General features: G+C 47.6%; 1 protein-coding gene across 1 annotated transcript in view; it reads right to left on the bottom strand.

Annotated features, from left to right (window-relative positions):
• Positions 1-16815: 16815 nt before the first annotated feature.
• The window catches only part of CDYL2 (chromodomain Y like 2), a 191381-nt gene continuing 184194 nt past the window's right edge, over positions 16816-24002 (bottom strand). Inside the window, exons 5-7 of the mRNA XM_007452548.1 lie at positions 22188-22398; positions 20252-20395; positions 16816-17665 (exon numbers count right to left, since the gene is read on the bottom strand). Of these exons, the coding sequence (XP_007452610.1) occupies positions 17507-17665; positions 20252-20395; positions 22188-22398 (514 nt within the window). The 3' untranslated portion in view covers positions 16816-17506. The remainder of the gene's footprint in view (positions 17666-20251; positions 20396-22187; positions 22399-24002) is intronic.

The following is a 24002-nucleotide window of genomic DNA, read 5'->3' as shown; positions in this document are numbered from 1 at the left end:
TCAGCAGGGAAGTGCGTCCCTCACACAGCCCTGTTCTTGGTCTGGAGCCCATCTTCCCTCAGAATCTTTCTTTCCAGAGGCCTTGGGCAAATAACCCCATGAGGGCACTCCCCCATCCTCTAGACTGGCCCGGATATCACCGCCTCCCAAGTGAACAAAAGAGTTTGTGCTGCCCAGCTGGCACTTCCACTCAGAAGATGGAGCTGCTGAACGGCCATGTCTTTGGGTTATCTTCTTAGTCCCGGGCTGGTTTCACAGTGACTCATCCGTGGTCTCCCTCTGCTGTTGTAAGAAGCCCTGTGCACTGCTGAGACAACTGGTTAGCAGAACGAGTGCTTCTCTGCTCATGGTAAGTGCTCTGTGATGCAGGCTAAATCCCCTTCCTGCGTCCATGCACTCATCTCATCAGGAAGGTAAAGGGTTCTTGTGAGGTCAAACTTCACCCCTTCAATTCCACATCCCCACCCCATGGGCTAACTGTAAGCGAGATGAGGCTCTGAGTGGTCGACCAGAAATTCCAAAGCAAGATGTGCTTGAACTCTGCGCGTGTTGGGAATGAAGAAGCATCCCCCGATGTGGAAGGACCACCGTCAACTGTAAGAAAAGCCTGGCCCACACGGCACTGTCAAGATGGCGGCTGGCTTATGAAATGTCCTTGAAAGAAACAGCCCCGGCCACTTGACTCCCGGCTGCTACTTGCTACTCACCACGAAACTGCACGTGTTTGAAAAGTTGATGCCATCTGGAGTTTCGGTCTTAATCAGGCTGCTTTTGGCACTACCTTTCCTGGCATGGAGCTCATTCTGGGTATTTTTCAAACTTGTATTTAGAGGATTCCATAGAAAAACCCGTACACTGAATCTTGCTAAAGCCACAGCTTGAAATTCCTTGGCTTGCACATTTGTCTCATGGTTTGATGTGTATCAACACCGAGAAAGTTAGACCAGAGACTGTAAAGGTACAGCACCAAGCTATAACTAGATAGATTTCCCTCCATCTCCAACCTTCAGGCCCAGCTCTGCCATGTCCCAGGTGTGAAGCTGGCAAATCACTTCTCTGGGTTTCTCTAACTTTGCCTAAAAAAATGGGGGAAATGACGTATGTAAAGCACTCAGAAATTAATGACATATTTTTAAAACAGAAGAACACTTTTAAAAAGCATAACTATTGTGTCATTATCCCACCAAAAAATTTACCAATAACTCCTCAGTATTATTCACACACACACACACACACACACACACACACACACACAGTTTTTTTGTTCAAATCAGGATCTGACATAATCTTCACATGGCATTTGGTATGTATGTCTCTCCTAAATTCCCTCCTTCCATTGATATTTTCTCCTTTGAAATTCATCTGGTAAAGGAACCAAATGCTGAAATACTTTGTTCTGTACTTTTCCACATTCTGGACTTGATTAGTTGCATTGATGGAGTTTTAACATATTTCTCTCCCATATATTACCTGGACATTGCAAGTTCTATTTAGAGGCAGGTGGTATTGTGTTTTGCCATGAGGAGGAAAATAATGTCCAGCTGTCTCACTTTTGGTGAAATTAACAGGAATGGTAATCATTACCAAAATTTAATAACTCATGAGGGGGTTGCGACTCCATCACTTTTTATTTTTAATTTTATCTTTGGCTGCATTGGGTCTTCGTTGCTGCGCACAGGCTTTCTCTAGTTGCGGGGAGCAGGGGCTACTCTTTGTTGCAGTGCATGGGCTTCTCACTGCAGTGGCTTCTCTTGTTGCACAGCATGGGCCCTAGAACACGTGGGCTTCAGTAGTTGTGGCACACGGACTCAGTAGTTGTGGCTCGTGGGCTCTAGAGCGCAGGCTCAGTAGTTGTGGCGCATGGGCTTAGTGGCTCCGTGGCATGTGGGATTTTCCCGGACCAGGGCTCGAATCCATGTCCCCTGCATTGGCAGGTGGATTCTTAACCACTGTGCCACCAGGGAAGTAAGACCAAGAAGAACGAGGACCATCAGTTCAGAGTAAAGGTCACAGAGCTTAAAACAAGACCACCCCCACATTACAAACCCAGCAGCTGCCACTTACTAGCTTGGACTAGTTATGGACTTGGAAAAGTTACTTAACCTCTTTGAGACTCAATTTCATTATCTGTAAAAAGAAGATCATAATATTACCCAACCAACTGGCTTGCTGTAAGGATTAAACAATGGATATAAAAGGCAGTGTATGAGAGCTGGAGGAACCATACTCCCCTACTTCAGACTATACTACAAAGCTACAGTAATCAAAACAGTGTGGTACTGGCACAAAAACAGACACACGGATCAATGGAACAGGATAGAGAGCCCAGAAATAAACCCATGCACTTATGATCGATTAATCTATAACACAGGAGGCAAGAATATACAATGGAGAATAGACAGTCTCTTCAATAAGTGGTGCAGGGAAAACTAGACAGCTACATGTAAAAGAATGAAATCGGAACATTCTCTAATACCATATGCAAAAATAAACTCAAAATGGATTAAAAACCTAAATGTAAGACCACATACCATAAAGCTTCTGGAGAAAAACATAGGCAGAACACTCTTTGACACAAATCACAGTGGTATTTTTTTGCATCTATCTCCTAAAGTAAAGTAAATAAAAGCAAAAATAAACAAATCGGACCTAATTAAACTTAAAAGCTTTTGCACAGCAAAGGAAACCGTCAACAAAAAGACAACCTCCTGAATGGGAGAAACTATTTGCAAAAGATGTGACTGATAAGAGATTAATGTCCAACATACATATAAACAGCTCAACATCAAAAAAACAACAAACAACCCAATTAAAAATGGGCAGAAAGGGCTTCCCTGGTGGCGCAGTGGTTGAGGGTCCGCCTGCCCATGCAGGGGACGCGGGTTCGTGCCCCGGTCCGGGAAGATCCCACGTGCCGCGGAGCGGCTGGGCCGGTGAGCCACGGCCGCCGAGCCTGCGCGTCCGGAGCCTGCGCCCCGCAACAGGAGAGGCCACAACACTGAGAGGCCTGCGTAGCGCAAAAAAAAAAAACAAAAAAACGGGCAGAACTAAATAGACATTTTTCCAAAGAGGAAATGCAGATGGCTCTTGGTGGTGGTGGCATGGATGGATATTACTGAAGACGTGGGGAAGACAATCTCTCTTGGTTTCTTAATTGGGAACACTAAAGGTAGGAAGTGGGATATCAGGGTGGATTGACTGATGGCAGGCCAACTCTCCAAGTTGAGCTCCCTGGTAAAACATGAGTGGAAAACACCACAGGACCGCCTACCTACCTTCTACCCCAAGTGAATCTATTCCTTCTCCTCCCCTCATTTGAGACAGAGAAGACAACGAACGGCAGCCCTCTTCCCAAGGGGGAACACCCAACCCCAGGGGAGAGATGCATATTTTTGTCTCCAGGACTTAGTCTCTCATTGAAAAACAAGGTCCAGTAGACGCTGGGTTCTCACTGAGCAGGGGAGCACCCTCCTCGCCCACAGAGATATCTGAGCAAGGGGTGGAAGGAGGTGGGAGCTGTCACCCCAGCACCTTGGAGACTGATGGGATTTCCAAGAGGACAAGCGGAAGTGGGAATATGGGGAGGGAGAGAGGGCTTACCCCTGCAGTAATGAAAATCTGAAAGTGCCTTCTGTGGCTAAAATCTCCCCAGAATGATAATACCAGATGCTGACAAGTATATGGAGCCACAGGAACTCTCGCCCACTACTGGTGGGAATGCAAAATGGTACAGCCACTTTGGAAGACAGCTTGAGAGTTTCTTACAAAGCTAGACATAGTCCTTGCATACTATTCAGCAATTGCACTCCTACATCTACTCAAATAAGTTGAAAACTTATATTCAGACAAAAAACTGCAGCTTTACTCATAACTGCCAAAACTGCAACCAAGATATCCTCCAGTAGGTGAATGGATACACACACTATGGGACATCCAGACAGTAGAAATATAATCCAGCAATAAAAAGAAATCAGATGTCAAGTCACAAAGAAAACATGGAGGAAACTTAACTGAAATAAGCCCATTTGAAAAAGCTACATACTGTATGAGTCCAACTATATGACAGTCAGGAAAGGGCCAAACGATTGCTGTGTAACAACATACCACAAACTTAGCGGCTTAGAACAACACGAATTTATCATCTCACAGTTTCCATGGGTCGGGAGTTGGGGCACAGTGTAGCTGAGTTCTTGGCTCAAGGTCTTGAGGCTGAAATCAAGGTGTCCCTTGGGGCTTGGCTCTCATCTGAGGCTCGGGTCCCCTTCCAATCTCACACAGGGTTTTGGCAGAATTCACTGCCTTGTGTTTGTAGACTGAGGTCCCTGTATTCTTGCTACAAGCCACAGACTGGTGGCTGATCTCAGCTCCTAGAAACCTCCTGCCATTCCCTACCATTGTGACTCTCTCCCTTTGGTCTCTCAAGCCTGAATCTCTGAATACTCCATCTCTGACCTCTAGTCTCATAAAGGTTCAACTGATTAGGGCAGGCCCACCTGCATTCAAGAACAGGGGATTATGTGGGGGTTGGCAATCTTGAAGCCATCTCAGCCTTCTGCCTACCATAGCCCCAAATCATTAAGCAGCTTTCTTAAACTAAACAGACTTGGTTTCCATCTGCAAAAGACACCAAGAAAGACCAAAGATAAGAAAATTATTTTATTTTTACACCCCCAGGATCAAAGCAGAAACACTTCTGTTTAGGAAAGAGAAAGGGCTGCAAAAAAAGTTGTTTTCTTTTTCTAAAAAAAATAAAACAGCCATTTTCCCCTTCCTCCTGTAAGTCAGGAAATATCCACCAGGAAGAGTTAAGTTTCTTTCACTCAAATTTAATTGAGTACCCAATGTTTGTAGGCACTATAGAGAGTAAAGGTAAATCTTCCTGCCCTCAAGGAGCAAACTGAACCGAGAATCCCATTCACTCATGTGTTCATTATTTTATTTCTTTATTTTCATTCAGGAAACATCATGTGGGCTCTCCCTCTGTGCAAGGCACAAAGCACTGGAGATTTAAAACTGGTTTTTGCCTGCAAGCAAACTCACAGGGTAAAAGCAACATCTTGAGTTGCAATATCATTTAATATTATTTTCAACTGCTTTAACGACAGTATCAGTTCTCACAGTTTGAATACAGTATACAGAAATCAGATTGTGGGTAGCATGGTGCAGTTGAAAGAAAAGAAGCCTTGGAATCTAAACCCAAATGATAGTCTAAATAATTAGATCATAGTATCGTTATCGATGTTAATTTCCTGATTTTTTTTATAATTGTGCCAGGTTTATGCAAGATGTTATCATTTGGGGGATCTGGGTGAAGGGTATGTGCAATTTGGGGGGGTACAATTTTTGCAACTTTTTTATAAGTCAAATTATTTCAGAATGAAAAGACAAACAAAAGACACACTGGAATTCCTACTCACTGCTTACTACTGTGTGTCCTTGAGCAAGTCACTTCACCTCTCTGAGCCCCAGTTTTCTCTCCTATGAGATCAAGGCATGCAAAGAGACCGGGCATAAAAATACTTAATAAGTAAGGATCTAATCTGAAATGAGTGTACATGATTCAGTTGTATGTCTGCATACGTTATTTCTCAATTGTTAAAACAAACAAACAAAACCTGGAAGAGGTTATCTGAAGCCAAGAGGAGCCGAGTCATCACATTACGTCTGTCACACCATGATGGCGGAAGAATTTGAACCCAGCTCTATTTGATTCCACACGTCAGGCTCTTCCTACTCCCCCAGGGCTGTTGCTATGACGATAATGCTACAAGCAACGCAAGACACCAGGAGGGAGAAGGGGGAGAAAAAGACTCCGCAATCAAACAGGAAATGTGGCCCAGAGGAGACAGAATCTTAAAGACACAACCACAAGACTTCTAAAAAAAATTGTCAACCACAGCTCTGTTCTGCCAGAAATTGGCCCACAACATCTGAATTTTCTCCTCTTTGTCAGTAACTGCTTGTCACCGTCCAAATGTCTGTGAGAGCAGCCCGTAAGCCCCTCTTTGGAAGTGAAAGTGTAAGCAAGTGTGGCTGCACAGGTGGCATCTTGGGACACCGAGTGTGACATGAAGCTAGAACCCATCGGGTCCCCTGTCACCTCAAGACAGCTCATTTGCCATCTGTCCTGGCAAAGCCCAGGGCTCTGTGTTTGACCACAGCTGGAAAATCACAAGGACAAGCTTTCCCCACCCTCGCCCACCGGGCACATCCCCGAGTGCTCTATTAGCGTGTGTGAGTGTGTTCCGTACACAATGGCTACACCTGCGGACCCCAACCGTCCTACAGCCACAAATCATTTTTAAGGCCCCTAATCCAGGAGGTTATTAAGTTACTTCCCACAAGTCACCATCTGGCTGGGGGGTTTCCCATGTGGGTGGGGTCTCCTGGCACTTCTCGAATTTCCACAGCTTGGATGTCAGTCCCTGATGACAGACTTGCAGAGACTCTCCCCGCCTCCCAGTTCACGTCCTCCCCTCCTCCCCTGCACTCCAGCCACGTTTCCACTGCTTTAAAGGGAAAGGGGAGGAGGTGGGTATCGGGCAATCAGTATGCATAGGACACCTACTACACGCCAGCCCCCCAGCTACGGGGAACTTTCTGCATTTGGTTCACATGAGCATCGTAATAACCGGTAATAGGAGTGATTGTGCCCATTGTACAGATTAGGAAATCAAGAGTGTGCCATTCATTAAAGTCAAATCAGAGATTTGAATGCAAGGTTGTCTGACCTTATAAAAACCATATACGTCATGCTCTTTCCACTAACATCCTTGCCTTTGATCTCTCCAGTTGCTTCTCGGCAAAATCTCCCCACATTTTTTACAAACTGACAGTCCTGGAGGAGGAATTCTCATTGATCTATGCACACACACTGGTGCTTACTGCCTGCCCGGTGCCCTGGACAGTCTATCAAGTGTGCAGGTTTCCCCTCCCACCCTCCGTCCTGAACCCCCATGGTGGCTCTTGCCCCTGTGGCCCATTCTGGCGCTGGGCGCTGGTGCTCAGCCAGCCACTCCAGATTGGTGCCCTGATCAGGCTCGTGGGCTCCTGGACGCTGACTTCTCGACTTGGCTCAGTGCCCAAAGGGCTCTCGCCCTCACCCCAGCTTAGGAAGGCTCCCGGCCCATCCCTGGTCAAACGCCACCACATCTGCGTTTCCAGGAAGGGGTTTGGAGGACGGAGAAGTACAGACCTCACTGGAAACCTCAGAAGCCACGAGTTTCTGATGCGGCTGTTATTAGGGAATCCCCAAGGAAAAGGGCACCAGGCCTCACACACGCTCGCATTTAATCCTCATGACAGTCTTGAGAGAGGCAGTGTGAGCTCCACACGCAGGACACAGAGGCCAGAGAGGAAAAGGGTGTGCCAGGGTGTCACAGCCCGGGGACTTCTCTGGGGAAGAGGCTCCATTTGGCCATCAGCAGAGACAGGGTCTCGGCTGGGAGAGCAAAGGGACATTACCTGCACTGAGTCCCTGACTTTCGCCCCTGGCCTTCACCAGCATAAGTACTGATATGGCTACTCTTGATTCCGTAACAATGCTGTGCCAACAACGGTCCTAAAGATGTGTGTATGTGTGTGTGTGTGTGTGTGTGTTTGTATATGGATGTAGGTAGGTAGGTATCCATCTACGTACCTAATCTCATATTTTACATAAATCATATATATATATATAATCTCATGCATATATGTAAAGGTCATTTCATCACTAAAGAGTGACTATGCACATAGTGAAGACATGGAAACAACCTAAATGTCCATCGACAGAGGAATGGATAAAGAAGATGTGGCACATATATACAATGGAACATTACTCAGCCATAAAAACGAATGAAATAATGCCATTTGCAGCAACATGGATGTAACTAGAGATTATCAAACTAAGTGAAGTAAGTCAGACAGAGAAAGACAAATACCATATGATATCACTTACATGTGGAATCTAAAATATGACACAAATGAACCTATCTATGAAACAGAAACAGAATCATGGACAGAGAGAAGAGACTGGTGGTTGCCAAGGGGGAAGGGGTTGGGGGAGGGATAGAGTGGGAGGTTGGGTGAGCAGATGTAAGCTTTTATTCAATATATAGCATGGATAAACAACAAGGTCGTATTGTATAGCACAGAGGACGATATTCAATATTCTAGGATAAACCATATGGAAAAGAATATTTAAAAAAAGAATGTATATACTTGTATAACTGAATCACTTTGCTGCACAGCAGAAATTAACACAACATTGTAAATCAACTACACTTCAACTTAAAAAAAAGAGTGACGAGGTGCCAACAGCTGTTCTAAACATTTTGTATATAGATAAAATCTCATTTACATACGTACATAATCTCATTTATATATCTTTCCTATATGTGTATAAATCTTATCTATATAAAACCTCACATACATATACACATATGTAAATAACATTAAACCATTAAATAGTAACTATCTGTCAACTGTTCCAAACATTACATATAATGACACTTATATATAATCTCATTTGTGTAAATCTTGCATATATAAAATCTTACATATATATGAAAATCTCATTTAATCATTAAAAAGGCTGTATGCCAACTCTTTTAAATATTATATATAATCTAATTTTATATATTACTGTCTTTTACATATTTAAGTAAATCTCATATATATAAAATCTCATATATACATCAGTCACGTGTGTGTGTGTGTGTGTGTGTGTGTGTGTGTGTGCACGCACGCACATGTAAATCTCATTTAATCATTTAAAAACTCCTTAGGAGGCAGGCACAGTTGTAATCCCCAAAGGCTGAGCGAGCTCAAACCCCCCGTGCATGGGATACCAGCTGAGCTCCTGGCACCTCCACTCAGACCTGCTCCCCCAAGCCCTGGAGCGGTCCCTGACTCAATCTGGGGGCAATTCCAGCTTTCCAGCTGCTCAGGCCCCAAATCCCAGGATCCCCCTTGACTCAGTTCTCGCTCTCTTAGTCTGCCTTCAAAATACACTCAGGACTTCACTCCTTCTCATTACCTCAACTGCCCCATCCCTGAGTCAAGCCTTCGTCAAAGGCAGGTGGTCAATTACAAGAGTCTCCTCTGGGTTCCCGTTGCCCTCAGCCCCCTTTTGCCCACAGTCACAGAGGGAAATCTTAAAGCACAAGTCGGTCCCAGCCACGCCTCCCCACACCCTCCCACCTTCCTTTCATCTGAAGTCAAAGGAGAATGAGGCTTTAGCGATTTATATGTACCCCCTAAAACTTAGGGGACACAGTAGATTGGCATCTGACTCATGCCTGAGAAATTCAGCGAATAAGAGGCCAACTAGTTGACTAGTTAGTACACCAGTGAGGCAGTAGCTCCTGTTTGGAAGTTAGCTTGCACTCCCTGATCTGTGTGGACAGAGGTTGCATGAATGCTCCCCTGAGCCACCTGGGGTCCAGGAGCGGCAAAGGGCTGGCACGGGGATCATCTTACCCTAAAGGGACAAACAGACCTCAACTGACGAAGCTGGCAGTGGACCACCGGACTCCTAGGGACTGAAAAGGGAGTGATGGGCTGACGATATAGAGTTTACTTGGCAGTTATAAGAGACTGGCCACCATCAACTGAAGAGGTCACCGAGAAACCCATACGAGTTCCCTGAGAGTCTATGAGGCCCAGAGAAGGAAAGCCCCCATGTGACAACAGCACCATTTGGTCCTTATAAAATCTTTCCAGCTCTCCCTAATCCAACCAGAAAAAGAAATGAGAGTCAGCAAGAATGAGTGAAGTCTTGAATGAAGTTGGAAGCATTGATGCTTAAGTGGAACATGGCCATCTTCGACTACTGAATTGATACTGTGTTTGTGACTTTACATTATTTATTGGAAAGGTCCTACAGCCTACCTGTGCTGTCATCTAGGGTGGGGTCAGGACTATTCCGTTAAGTCGACTTAAAGGGACAGTGAGAGACAAAATAAAGTTGCTTCTGGGATTATACTCCATTACTGCTTATTCAATATATTGGTGACTCGCTTAACTGTTGATGTGTCTAACCAGATGGGAGCCTCAGCCCACTTCCTCTCACGATTGGGCAAGGGCTTCTTTCAGTATCACATCACATCAGTGTTAGCCTGTGGCAGACAGTTAAAGAAAGAAGGGTTTGCCTTATAGATGCTACACTCTGAAACATCTGAAGGGCCTCGTCCAGTCTCCTAGAAGGACCAGAAGCAGGCAGGAGCAAAGGACTTCCCAGGTTTGACCTTGACTACTTGGGATGGAGTCAGGACCTCAGAGAAAGGGTAAACAGGCACACAAGACGACAATGATGACACCGAGAACAAGAGAAAGGGAAAGGAAAGGGGACCAGCACAGGGAAGATCCTGGGCTCCAGCCAAGGCTGGCGGGCCCACACCGACAGAAAGGGGACCCGAGGGAAGATCAACAATTAACGCTGCACAGTCTTCTAGACTTTGCAGGTGTTCACGATTGTGTAAAGGGTTCTCTCCGGTACTGCGCCGTGAACACTCTGAGAATCACAGCAGGATTACATGCCTTTCTCACATTCTTGGACCCCAAGCTTCTGTACGACGGGGACTGTCTGTGTCATCTGTGCCTTTCGGCACCTGTGCAGCCCGAGGGACAGCAGGGGGCTCAATACTGCTGCTGGATGGACGGACAGGTAGATGTGACCTTGTGCAAATCCCTTTCCCAGAATTCCCTGCTGCCACGAGTCCCCGAAAGTCTTCTTCTTCCTATTTCCTGCAGCCTCCACGTCATCTCCGGAGCCAGGCATCCTCAGCAGTGTGTCTTTCCTAAGAGCCACATTGTGATGACTGAGGCAACGAGAAAGGATTCTGCATAATTCCTCAGTGACAAATACGGTCGTTAGCCACGTGCGGCCACTGGGATTGTACAAAACCAAGCTCTGTGGAGGCTTATCTAGAGGGAGGAGGGGTCCCTATGCAAAGAAACATTCCAGGTATACCAGGGAAGGGGTGAATGATCCTATCAACCTTCTGACAAACAGTACCAGTGCCCTCCCAATCAACCGCCAGCCTGAATAACTCAAAGCCTCAAGGCCGATGTGGGTGAGGGCATCTCTGCTCCCCAGGAAACCAGACACAACTTAGAAGCCTCAGATGTCGCAACCCCCTGGAGGCCCCAGAAACTTCTCTGTTCAGAAACAACAGAACCTGTTTGTGAACCTTACGTGCAGGCTAACCAAGGGAGAACACAAGCAAACGCAGACGGAGTTTCAACCTTTTTATTCAAAGCAGCTTCTCACAATGTATAAATACTGCATATTAGCACACATGAAAAATACAACTTCTAAGGCACCCAGAAATGTGTTCATACACGTTACAGGACCATTCACAAAGAGAGTGTACAATTTGCTCTAGACAGTCAGCATTTGATAAATCAGAAGATTATTATCCCTCCGTACTGCACCCAGTCTCAGGGAGTATTTACAGCATGGTGAGAAAGGGGCAGCTGTACCTGCTTTGTAAGTCTATGAATTACTCATACTTACAGATATTCAGAACTAGTTAAAGACTCTCCCATGATAACCTGGCGAAAGAAAATGAGTAGCCTAATTTGCAAAGGTCTCCTTGGATTTTGGTGTGTGTGCTATATCCATGATCAAATCTGAACACTCCCAGGGTAGGCCGGATACTTTTTTGGTAGCCTGCTTCATTATCAGAGGTTTGGTAATAAGCCTTTACCACTAGAATCCCACTTCTCCAGTATCAATCATTTCTCAACCGGTTAATGGATGAACGATTTCATCATGGATGAAGATGGAGCATCACCTAGTGTGAGAAGTGAAGAAAATTCTTCTCGGGCTAAACAGAAGTGGAATGGGTTGACGGAGAACAAAAAGGAGGTGGAAATCTAGCAACTGCAGGATCTCAGCGCTCAGTGTAGACACATCTGAAGAACTCACGCTGGAGGTTTCTATTCAGACGGAGCGGAGTCCACACTGCTCAGATAAGCTGAAGAATGCCAGCCCCCCACTCCTTATGGCACTGGTATGGATAAAGGCTGCGACTACACAGCAGAAAGACCAACCCGAGACAGTGCATTTCAATCCGAGAAGCTCATCTTTCAGAGCCTTCTCAAGGTGACGACAAATCCTTCTGTAGGGCCAGCCAGGGGGAGCATGAGGTCGGTGGATGGGAGCAGATTCTCTGTGCCATAAAGCATGTATGTCTCTGCCTAGATGTGCCCACAAATCTATGAAACTCGTACTCTGCTGGAATAATGGAATTCTTTGGTCCTTGGTTTTATGAAAGGCAATATTTTCACAATCCTGTCAGCATGGACATCAGCAAATGACTTCAAGCTGGGACGAACGGCACAGGGACACATTAAATACTAGATGGAAAAACTCCACACCCTCCAAACTTCCCAGAGTCGCCTTAAGGAACACCAACGTGAGGCCAGGTGTTGGGCCAATGAGGCGTGGTCAACCCACAGAGATGCCAGCGCCGAAGCTGAAAACTAGATGTCAGTTTCTCTGATTGACGCACACACTGCAAATATTTGAAGCAAATCTCCATCCTAATGGGAGATAAGTTGACTTTATGAACACTTATTTGAGATGAACCAAATAACTTGACTTTAGCTATTCTATGGCCCTGGTCTCAAGATCATCTTTAAAGCCTTGGTAAGGAGAACCAGTAGGTAAGCAGGGCCAACTGCAAAGAATCATAATTAAAAAAAAAATTTAAGTTCCAAACTTTAGCTGGTTTTATCAGATCCCAGACACAGTGGACACACTGACAGTGAGCTCCATGACTTACACGCCATTCAAACAGCCCCGGGTAGACTGGCTCAGCTGATGTGTAATGTTGTGCATCTAGTTTGCCTGTGCCCTGCTAAACTCAGGTTCAGTATGGCTTAACGCACCTAGTTCACTGATAAGACACTCAGGACATGTGGGAATGCGGATTATGTAACTGAAAGCGACTTCAGATTGTCTACACAGTAAGACTCACATGTAAACTTTGTTAACATCTCTCAAGGAGTGCTGACCACAGCCAGACTGGACGTTTCCAGGTCACTTGCAAGGAACCTGGAGTCAACCACCAAGGTCAGGAGCAGAAAATGCCGTTGGTTCAAAACAAATGATGGACCAGCAGCCCTCCCTGTGGCCACATCTACACCAATGTGAATAGCACGAAGGTGGCTCCAGAACACCTGTCCGTGGTCCCTTCGTATGGCCAAAGACAATCACCAAGGTGTCTATCTGGGCCCTGCCGCCATCAACTCAACCAAACTCTCCAGATTAGCCATGGCATACAGACTGCACAGAGTCCATCCACATGGCTTACGCTACTTGGAAGAAACAACCCGTATTACCTTTTTTTTTTTTTTTTTTTTTTTTTTTTGCAACAAGCTTAAGGCTCCGTTCACAAACTCCATCAACTGGCACACAGTGAGAATTTATGGGGAGATCTTCAACTACATACGTAGTTGCAAAGGTTGGAAAATCTACTGATCCTAATGGTAAGGCTTATTCACAAATTCAATACGTTTTCAAATTATACTTCAAACTCCCTTACTTTGAGAAAAAGAAAATTAACCGGCTCTCTTACAATTTAAGAGCACTAGATTCTAATGGAAAACAAAAAACAAAAAACCACTGGCACCAAACCAGAATGCTATTTTTTTGAAAGAACAAGTGATATTAATGGAAAAGATTGCCTAAAACGCATATCCTAACTTACCACAGAAATATAAAAGTTTATATTCTGAAAATATATATTGTATTAAAGTCTGTAAGCATTTCAACCAAAATTTGCAGAAATAACTAAGCAACACTTATCTACAACAAAAATATACATGCAAGACAACCCCCAAATGGTTTCCGTTAAATATCTACAAAGGCAAAGTGGAGATTTTTAAAGATTATACAAAACCATTTACAGAGAATAAAATAAAATACTTAAGAAATCTCATTTAGAGTCTTAAATACTGTGTATATTAGTGAGGATGTCTAAACTAATATATACAACAGATCTAAGTATCTGAATACAGAAACACAGAAGAGAAGCAATTCTGCATTTTAAATATTCACTTAGGAAGATCTGAAGATGTTTCTATTTGTTTCTCTTTGTTAAAAAAAATTTCCACAGAAACTAGATTGGAAAATTACATGAATGTGACTAAATTTCAAATTAAAAAAAGCTTACAAAATTTTTTAAACCAACAATTAATCATGGGAAATGCAATTCAGCATCCAGTCAAGGCTACCTTTTAAATGTGGATATCTGGAGATACAGTTGCACTGGTCGAAGTCTACCGTGATTATCATTTTTCCATCCTCATACTGAACTTCATAGGGGAAAAACATATTTTCATGCTTCAGAGAGAACATTTCCTAGTTTGCTTTATACCAAACAAGAATAACATTTAAATCAATTCTCTACTACTTTCTCAGAGTTATCCACTTTCATTCCAAGAGGGTCACTTTTGATGGTTTTCACCCACAGACATTATTTCAAAGCGGGAAGGGACATATGGGTATATCTACCTTAGGCTGAGGCTTCCAAATGGTGAGGAACTCCGATCATCTTAGCAAAGTTCTCCAAAAGGTACTCCTGGAACAAGGCTGTTAACGTAAATGTTCCGCTGCAAAGATGCTGGATGCTAATGGCCAGGGCTTGGAGGAGAGAAGAGTTCTAACGCCTGGCCGACAGGGTGCAGCAGAGCGGGTTGTCCAGCAGGGCTGCTTGACTGGAGAAGTACCCTCGTCTTCCCGCCACAGCTCTCCTTCCAACCCCAAAGGTAATTCTGGGATGGGGCTACCAAGACCAAGCATGATTCCTCCAAGAACCTGCCCAGGCCCTGGGATGTCACCGCCTGGGTGGGGAGGGGGCAAAGCCGAGTAGAGAGAAGGCAGAAAGGATCCCATGGGTGGAGAGAAAGTCCTGGGGTAGAAGACAAAAAGTGGGCCCTGTCTCAAGAAAGCTATGAGGTTAAACCCTGACACAACAACAGGTCTGGCAAATAAATTCCAACCCAGGTCGATCAGCTGGAAGTTTCCTGGATCTCACCTATACATTATCAAAACAGCTAACCAGAAAGTGAAAAATTCAGTGGTTTGGTCTACCCTGTAGCAAACAGATGTAACTGAGTTTTGCCCAATTTGTGGAACATCTTTCTAGAACTGACTGTATGGAAACAACCGAAACACAGACTGTCTTGTAAAACACCTCCTGTTATACATGAAACCTACAGGTTAACACCAGGCATTCCACCTTAGTGATGGTTTCACATTCCTACCTCATCATCAGAGATCCTTGAGGTGTTTAGAAGTCTAGATTTGATGATCCAAAGCTATGTTTTAGTTCAAAGCTAAAACACTTCTGGTTTTTTCAGCAGGGAACAAAGATGGGCACTGAGCAAAAGGAATTTCCAAACATCCTCTTCCATTCCAACGAGAATCCTAACACTGCTTCTAGAGACGTTGAACGTGGCTGCCCCTAGAAGGTAAAAAGAAAACGAAGTGCTCTTTCTTTATATGACTTAGTGATGGTTGAGAAGTTATCTGTCAAGGGTGAGGTCGTCTAGGGCCTTTGGTCTCAAAGGAAAAGACAAACCCAAATTGAGATGTGACAACAGGTATTTGGGCAAAAGCAGGTGTTTCCCTGTAGAAACTCCCCATCGTCTAGGTCTGCAGTTCCTACAGGAACCTCCATGGAGCAAGGGGAGGGTACACAGGACTTCAGCCCCATCTTCCTCTGGCTGGATTCAGCCAGGGTGGCTGCCCCCCGGCCGAAGCGAGAAGAAAGTGAGACATGTCCTCTTCCCTGACCCTCGAGAAGTCATGGGGAAACTCAGAAGGAGAGAGGCTTTCAACAGAGGGAACCAAGACCATCTGGAGGACGGGGAATCCAGGTAAACTCAGGTTCACTGTTTAAAGGCCTATGTCTCTAGTTCTGCTATAGACAGTCCACCCGTTCCCCGAAACACAAAGCTCAGGGCCATGAGTCCTCTCCACCTGCCCAGTCTAGTGCATCCAGCTGCCTTCAGGGGAGGGAAGGGGACCAGAAAGGGAGACAGAACTGTAACAATGACCCTCCCTCCCCTCAGCCGGCCTCCCCTCCCCCGGCTGTGCCTAACTCTCACTGCTCAACTTTCTCTGTGGAAGGGTCAAGAGGGGCTGGTGACTGACAAGAGGGTACTAGTAGGAGACGGGTGAGCAGAGGTCCTTGAGGACACCTGGCGGGGGGACTGTGATGGAAATGGAAAAATCCCGCCACTCTGGGAACCTAACTTTCTCTGGTGCTTGACCCTCAGACAGAACATGGTCCTGTCACTTCTCTGCTCGAACTCTGATGTTTACGTTCTCCTCTCCAACCAAAACCCAAACCCCAAACCAAAACCCCTCCTTCGCCACAGCTGATCCAGGGACTTTGGGCTGATGGTCTGAATACAAACGCTGGAGCCCCACTGCGGCCCACGCGCCCTGGGACAGGAGGCCTCATCCCTGGTTACTGCTCCATTACTGGACCATTCAGGCGGGAAGCCCCATTTATCTCCTTAAAGGGAGCAGAGTGAAGAGAAAACCCTTCCATGATTTCTCCTAAGAGCAAGTATTCAATTGTCATAGAACTCTTTTACATGCAGGAAATCTGGGGCAGAGCTATTCCTTTTATTCACGGAAATCCCGTTTTCATCTCTCTGAATTTTCTTTCTACATGGTTCATTGCTAGAATGCACCAAACGGCATGAACCTTGTATGGAATTTGGTCCAGGGCAGTATGAAAATAATATCTGTGTGAACAACAGATATCATAGTATATAAACAAAAATAAATAAATTAAATAAGTCGGGTGAAAAAAAAAACATTTTCCTAGTAGTTATGTGTTTGCAAAACTAGCTTTACATATAATACACATAAATTATCAGAACTTCCACTTACATTGTTTTAAAAACATATATTTAACAAAACGCTCCTAAATGTACAATATCTGGGTTTGTAAATCACTCAATTGGGTTTTGAGACCAAGCCCTAGAAGTCACGCAGATTTGCATCAGAGAGGAGACCGAGGCTGGATCTACACAATCGTTCTGCTCATGGGTCTAGAAATTCCCTAAGATTGGTCGTCCCCTGTGGATCTGTACTTAACCAGACAGAGCCATGGCAGCCAAGTTTCCAAATCAGAGACACTGTGTAGACACAGCCTGAGTCAGAAGGATGGGGAAATGGGTCTTCCCCTTCCTGGACCAGGATGGTGCATTTCAGCAAGTGGGGAGAGGACAAGGGCACCTGGCAGAGGACTGGGAAGATACAGCCCTCGATAGCTCTCCAGCCAGTTGGGGTGGGGACACGGGGGAGGCCAAGTATGCTGCGTTTCCCATCGTTACACAAAACCAAACCAATGAGGAGCAACCAAAGGACACGAGGAAATGGACACGACCCTAGGTATAGCGAGACACCTTGACAGACTCCTTGGCCGGAATACACTGTGCTCTGATTTCTGAAACACAGGGCAGAGCTGGAAGTCACCTGCCCTTGAGCACTGGGCCCTCAGACTTCATAAATTTTGTCCTGCAGGTAGCTGAACAGGGAATCCAGGCCTTTGGAGGAACCCCAGAGCTGTTTGAGCATGAGGCATTCTTTCTCGTTCACATCTTCAAGCACCGACTTCAGGAAGCTCCGGACGAGGCATTTCGACTCCTCCAGCACCTGGAGGGAAACACACACAAGCCTCATTAGCCTGGCGCCAGGGACTCTGCTCCAGAAGGATGTACTTAACCTCCTAATGTCCAAAGCCAGAGGAGGTTGCCTCCTCTGGTCCGGGGCTTCCCAGGCCTCTGCCCTTGGCAACGGCCAGGAATGGATTGCAGGCATGCTGAGATGTCGAGGCCTCAGACCTTGGGATAGCTGAGTGGGACCTGCATTAACCTCAACTGCAGGAGTGACACTGACATATACTCAGAGTCACTTTCTATGGACGTCATGAAAAAGTTTGGGAAATACTGCTTTCACCTCCCCATGCTACCTAACTTAAGAATGGCTGGGATCACAGAGTAAGATAATGAAATGAACTAACGGCTGTCAAAGTATCCATGGGACCCACCCTGACAGCAATGCCCTTGTTCAGGCTTAGTAGTTAAGAGTAGTAGTAATAAAAGTAGCAATCATTGTAATACTAATAACGATTGCTGTAATTGCAGTAATGAGCAATAACAGTGATAACAATAGTAATGCTATAGTATTATAGCGATAACAGTAATGTTAGTGGTAGTAATAATGGTAACAACACCATAGTATTACAGCAACAATAACAGTAATGCCAGTGGTCGTAATAATACTGTAGTATTACAGTAGTGATAATGGCTGATATTAGTAATATAGTAGCAATCACGGTAATAATAGTAATCATAATCATAATCATGAGTAAGAACAATTGGTAGCAAGCACAGTGATAAGAATAACAATGCCACTACAACCACTGTTGGCCGATCGGCTCCACGATAGGCACTTCTCCTGCCTTCTTTTATTTCTTCCTCAAGCTAACTGCACAACTAGGTAGCCATCTCCGCACTACAGATGAAAGATGTGAGCTCAGGAAGTGAAGGTGCCCCGAGCTGCCTGATGGGTGTGCCCTGCCAACGCCTGGCTGATTCTGCAGGCTCCACGCTGCCTCAGTCTGGCAGAGGCATAGCCAGAAGCCGGGCGTCCGAGCATCCTTCCGCTGGCCTCCACCATCCTCTGTGGTCGGACCTGGAGGCTTTGCTCCTCAGTCTCACAAAGCGCTTTCCAACAGCAAAAAGCAAGACAAGAGCTCCCTTGCTCAAGCAGGCTGGAAAGGGGCAGTGACCTTCTCCCTCAGCTTGGGCTGGAGGCGAATGGGTGCTAAGAAAGGGCTGGCAGGCCAAGGGTGCCTCTTTCCTTCCAAGAATTGCTCCCAAGAACACCATCTCCTGGGGTCGTGGGGTAGATTCCCATCTCAGGTGAATCACCCCAAAGCTCCTGAATTCATACCTGTGGGTAGGAGAGGTTTCCTTGCAGTATTTCTTCAAAAGCCGGTTTCATCTGAGCACCTCCACTGCCCAGAGACCAGACTCCTCAGTGGAGCCTTGGGGCCTTTCTCCTCCCTGCCTTTTCAGTCTTATCATCCCTCAGCTAGCCCCTGCGCCTGCTCACACCACCGGGAGCCGCTGCCTAGACTCCACGCAGGGTTTTGGACTTGTGTGGCCTCACTCACACCGTTTGCTCCGCTGAGAACTTCCGCCCACCTCTCTGTGCAGCTGCCCCTATGTCACCAGTCATCCCCGTTTGCCCAGGCTCACGGGGTTTCCTGGGACTCGAGATTTTTGGTGCTAAAACCAGGAGAGTCTCAGGCAAAGTGGGACGAGTTGGTCACCAGAATCATCAGGAAGATTAAAAGAGAATTCACATGAAGGGATGAGCAAAGTGCTTGGCCCAACAAGGCTGTACCATCCCCACCCTGCCACTGTCACTGGGACCAACAGGCTTCTGGGGGGGCAGAGCTGACACACAGTATGTGCCCAGTAAAGGCTGATGAGGCATATCAAGAGGGCCGTGGCAGCTGGGTGCAGGCTCACGGTAGACAGGGGGAAGGAAAGGGGTGGTCACGGGTCAGCCCCACAATCCAGCCCAGCACCCCTGTGACGCTGAAGCACAGAAAGCGTCCGGACCTGCTGCTCCCAAAGCACCTTCCTCGTTTCCCACTCGGCCCTTTCTCCACCTTCAACAGGGTATTCCCATACAGCGCTCAGAGAGACTTTGATGAGATAAAGTCGACACAATTAAAACCCGGTGTCTCCGCGGAGGTGTTATTTATTTATCTGTTTTTCTAGGTGTCTTCAGAGTCGAACCGGTTACACGTGCCAAGCACTGGACAGGCAGGAGAGATGAGGTACCAGGACAGCAGAAACCGCTTTTTCTCATGTCTCAACTGGCTTCACACCCTCTGTCCTTATTCACCTTTGCTTCTCATTTCTTTGAAAACCATAGGTGATTTGTATTTTCGTGCACGTTTAGGACTTTCTTTAAAGGCAACCCTTCTACCCCAGGGTATAAATCTCTTCTGTGAGGTTTTCACACTAGAGCTGATGGGGAATATCTAACGGTGCTGACCACCTCCCTCCGGATTTAAGCTCTCAGCACCGAGACGCGGCGTCTGTTAAATCACGTACTCCCTGCGTGACCTTTGGCAAGTCAGTCACTCCCTTCCGGCCTCGTTGCCCTCACCTGTAAAATGGGTCTACTGCAAGGACAGGGCACAGAGACTCGGGAACTCACCACCGCGCTGCAGGAGGCCATCTCCTTGACCCGCAGCATGACCTCCTGGCTGAACGTGGTTGGCCAGAAGACCTGTGACACCAGGCCTCTGCTGCACGCCTCCTGGGCGGTGAGCTTCCGCCCGCAGAAGAGCATCTCGTTGGCCTGAGAAAGCAAAGGCAGGAGAAGGCTGAGAGCCAGCACGCCTCCAAGCCTGCTCGTGAGCCCGCCTGCTGTGTGTGACTGTCCCGGCTCCCAGAGGCAGCATCCTTAACTGGGGATGTTCTGGGGGCTGCTTGCACACGCCTGTGTCTATGTGCGTCTTTCTGCACAGAGGGCCCACAGCTTTCACTGAATTCCCCTAAGAAGCCATGTCCCTGCAGGGGCTCCGCCTGCAATACCCACTCCCCCCCCCGCCCCCGTCTGGTGGCAGGGCTGCAGGAGGAGACGTGTGTCGGGCTGGGAACAGTTCTCAGCTGATACCCCGTCCGCGGTGACTGATTCGGAGATGAGCAGAGGAGCCACCCGAGATATTAAAGCTGTCTGTGAGGTCTCCAAGCTGGAGAGGATGGGGAAGACACTTCCTCCCTCTCTGGTGGCTTAAGTCACTGAGTCCCGGGCCACCCGCTGCTGTGGGGAGGGACGGGCTGCCAAGACAGCAGGGATGGAGAACAAGAGCCCTGCCGGCGCTGGGATTCCTGGGTGTGCCACCCCCAAAGGAGGCTCCACTGCTGGACCTGCCAGTTACAGCAACCGTTAAATTCCTTTCTTCCCCTCTTTAAGCCAGTTAAAGTGTTTCCATCACCGGCAGCCAGAAAGGTCCCGAGTAAGACCATAATCCCAACGCAGAGAGGCGCACCCCTCCCAGGGACCCGGGGCTGTGCATAGGCAGTGCCCAGGTACGAAGGGCAGAAACACCTCCTGCGTCCTGCCGTGTCCTCTGAGCCCCACCCCCCAGAGGACTTCCCCTGACTTTGAAGTGTGCAGCTCTTGTACAGGGTCTGGGGAGAGCAACGTGGGAAAGATCCCGGGCACAGACAGAGCCCAGCGCAGTCACCCACTGACACCAACAAATGACTCTCCCGCTGATAATTAGGGCAAGATGGTCACGGTCCCTCCCCTACCTCCTTCGCACAACAGACAACCCAATCCCTTCCCTGACTGCCGTCCACCTGCCTCCCCTGTCCCTCCCTTCCCGGCCCCGCAGGCTTAGCCGCTCTCAGATGGATGTTGAAATGTCAAGCTCTCCCAGCCTCTGGATCTGTGCACGTGCCTCCCCTTTTGTTCTGGTTGTCACTGGAGGGTCATGATGACCCAAGGGACAATCTTTCACGCCCGAGGAGCAAAATTTGTCAGGTTGGTAATAGGCCTGTGGATGCATCTGGCTGGACGTTTGAAGACAAATACATGTCATTGAACGTATTCAGAAACACCGTCTCAGGAAGGAGAAATGCGAGGAAGGAACTCAGTAGAAGGAGCCCACCAGGACGCAGTCGGGGAGAACACGTCTCAATCAGCAACATTCTTGGAGTTTCAGAAATGAGTGAAATAAAAGAAAGCGATAAGGCTGTACAATGTTAACATTTTTGTGACCACGAAGGAACCGGGCAGAGCACAGGGGCCGAGATCAAAAGGGAAAGTGCCTGCTTCCGGGGCTCCCTGGCTGCCCCATCTTCCTACCACTGCTGAGATGGTAAGCCGCAGAAAGCAGCCCCAGCTCCAGAGTCCGAATGGCCTTGCAATCCACTTGTTGGGCCTGCTGCATAGACACCGGCTGGCAGCAACTCTGGGAAGGCAGAGGAAGCTGAGACGACCCCCAGATTCCGCAGGCCAGGAGCACCCCCGGGACTCGACCCACATGAAGTGCTGTATCCTAAACCCAGGACAGAAGAGGGGTGCTGTGGGACCCCAGACCCATGGGTCACAGGGAAGGACCCGCTGCAGAGAGGAGGCTTACCAGTGCGACACCCAGGATCTGGGGGAAGGTATAGGAGGAACAGCCGGCGGGCGTGAGGCGGATGGTGGCGTAGGGGGTCTGAAACCAGGCTTTCTCGCTGGCCCACACGATGTCGCAGAGGGGCAGGATGGAGGCTCCCAGGCCCAGCGCAGGCCCATTGATCGCCACCACGATGGGCTTCTTAAACTGGATAAAGGCCTTCACAAAGTCCCTGGGGAAGAGAGAAGACCCTCTTTAGCAGGTGAGCAGGCCTGCCAAGACCCACGGACACCCTTGATTCTGTTGAGGCGGAAATAAGCTTCCCCAGGTGCTGGGAAGCACCCACAGATCATGAGGGAAGTGGGTGCTCAGCAGGGTTCTCATTCTCCCAGACACTGAGCCCCAGGGCTGCGGGCACAGGCGTGGCACACTTAGTGGGTGGTGCCAGATTTTCAGAGGGAAACTCATGGGGTGATCACGGTTTGCCCAGAGGGCCCCAGGTCATGCCCATTGCCCCAGCACTGCACCAGGCTACCCTGTCCTTCCACCCCCTAGATATTGACAAAGTGTAATATCCTTAAGGAAGATCGCTTGAATGTGAAGGTTCTGAACAGAACCAAAAGGAGGGTGTTACAAGGAAGGGTACGTGAACTCAAGGAGAGGAGGAACATTCTAAGGGCACTGGCGAGGGTGGAACTGGTGGCTTTGAGAGGATGAACCTCTTATTATTCGAGGTGCTCCAGGTTTGGTCCAATGGTCATCCTGGGTGGTGCTGTAGAGGGAATTCAAGCTTCAGACGGTAGGCACAGGTGGGGATTGACGACATTTAAGAGTTCTTTCAGTCCTAGGATTGTCTAATTCTGAGTTACCTAAAGGCATGGCAGACTCACCCGGGGTGGTTCCAGAATGCTGACAAGGGTCTCTATATTTGGGTGGCTTTGACCAAAACTGGGGAAGGACGCTGGGTTCCCCTGGAGGTGTGAGGCATCTGGCACCATGACTACGAATTAGGCGATATGCTATCTCCCTGCCCTTCTGCGTTGAGCAAGGTTACAGGGTGCATCTTTAATATTAAACAGAGACACCTACAGTAAGCCTCTACTTCCTTGCCTCAGAACACTTTTCACCTTTCCCTTAGCTGCTGTATTAAGGTCGATAAAATTTTAATATTCATGTGGACACGGAGGAAAGATCCAGGACGTCTAGCAAAGCTTGCATCCCTCATTATTCTCGGGTGGAAGATCGGAAACTAACAAGAACTCACAAGAATAAAATCCAAACTCCTGACCGTGACCTTGGTCTGCCTCTGCTTACCTCTCCAGACTTATCTCCTGTCTCTGTCACCCCTGTTCACTGTGCAGGAGCTGCAGGGGCCTCCTGAGAGTCCTTGGAAAACACCACTGTCACAATTTGCAATTATCCTAATTATTTGCGGGCTTACTTGAATTCTCCTCCCCCTTTAGTTCCTTAAGGAAACTCACAGGTCTGCCTTGGGCACTGCTTGGTCTCCACGCATACTGGAACTAACACTCAGTAAACAATCTCCCAGAATGAGAGCCAAGACTGCAGATGTGTGGCGGTGATGCACGAGCTACTCACCAGACCTGGTTTCCCTTCCCTCTTCCTCCTGAGGCTGCAGCTGGAACACGGTCCCCAGCCTCCCTTGCAGTTGGCTGTGGCCCAGTAACCAAGTGCTGGCCGATGGGATGTAAGTGGAAACCAAATACACACTCCCGGGCCCGATGCAAGGAAACCTCCCACCGCACAGCGCCCCCCCCCCCCCCCCCCCCCCCCCCCCCCCCCCCCCCCCCCCCCCCCCCCCCCCCCTCCCCCCCC

The sequence above is a fragment of the Lipotes vexillifer genome, unplaced genomic scaffold, assembly GCF_000442215.2.
Source record: "Lipotes vexillifer unplaced genomic scaffold, Lipotes_vexillifer_v1.1 scaffold443, whole genome shotgun sequence".
Lineage (NCBI taxonomy): Eukaryota > Metazoa > Chordata > Mammalia > Artiodactyla > Lipotidae > Lipotes > Lipotes vexillifer.
This window is presented reverse-complemented; position numbering and strand designations above follow the sequence as displayed.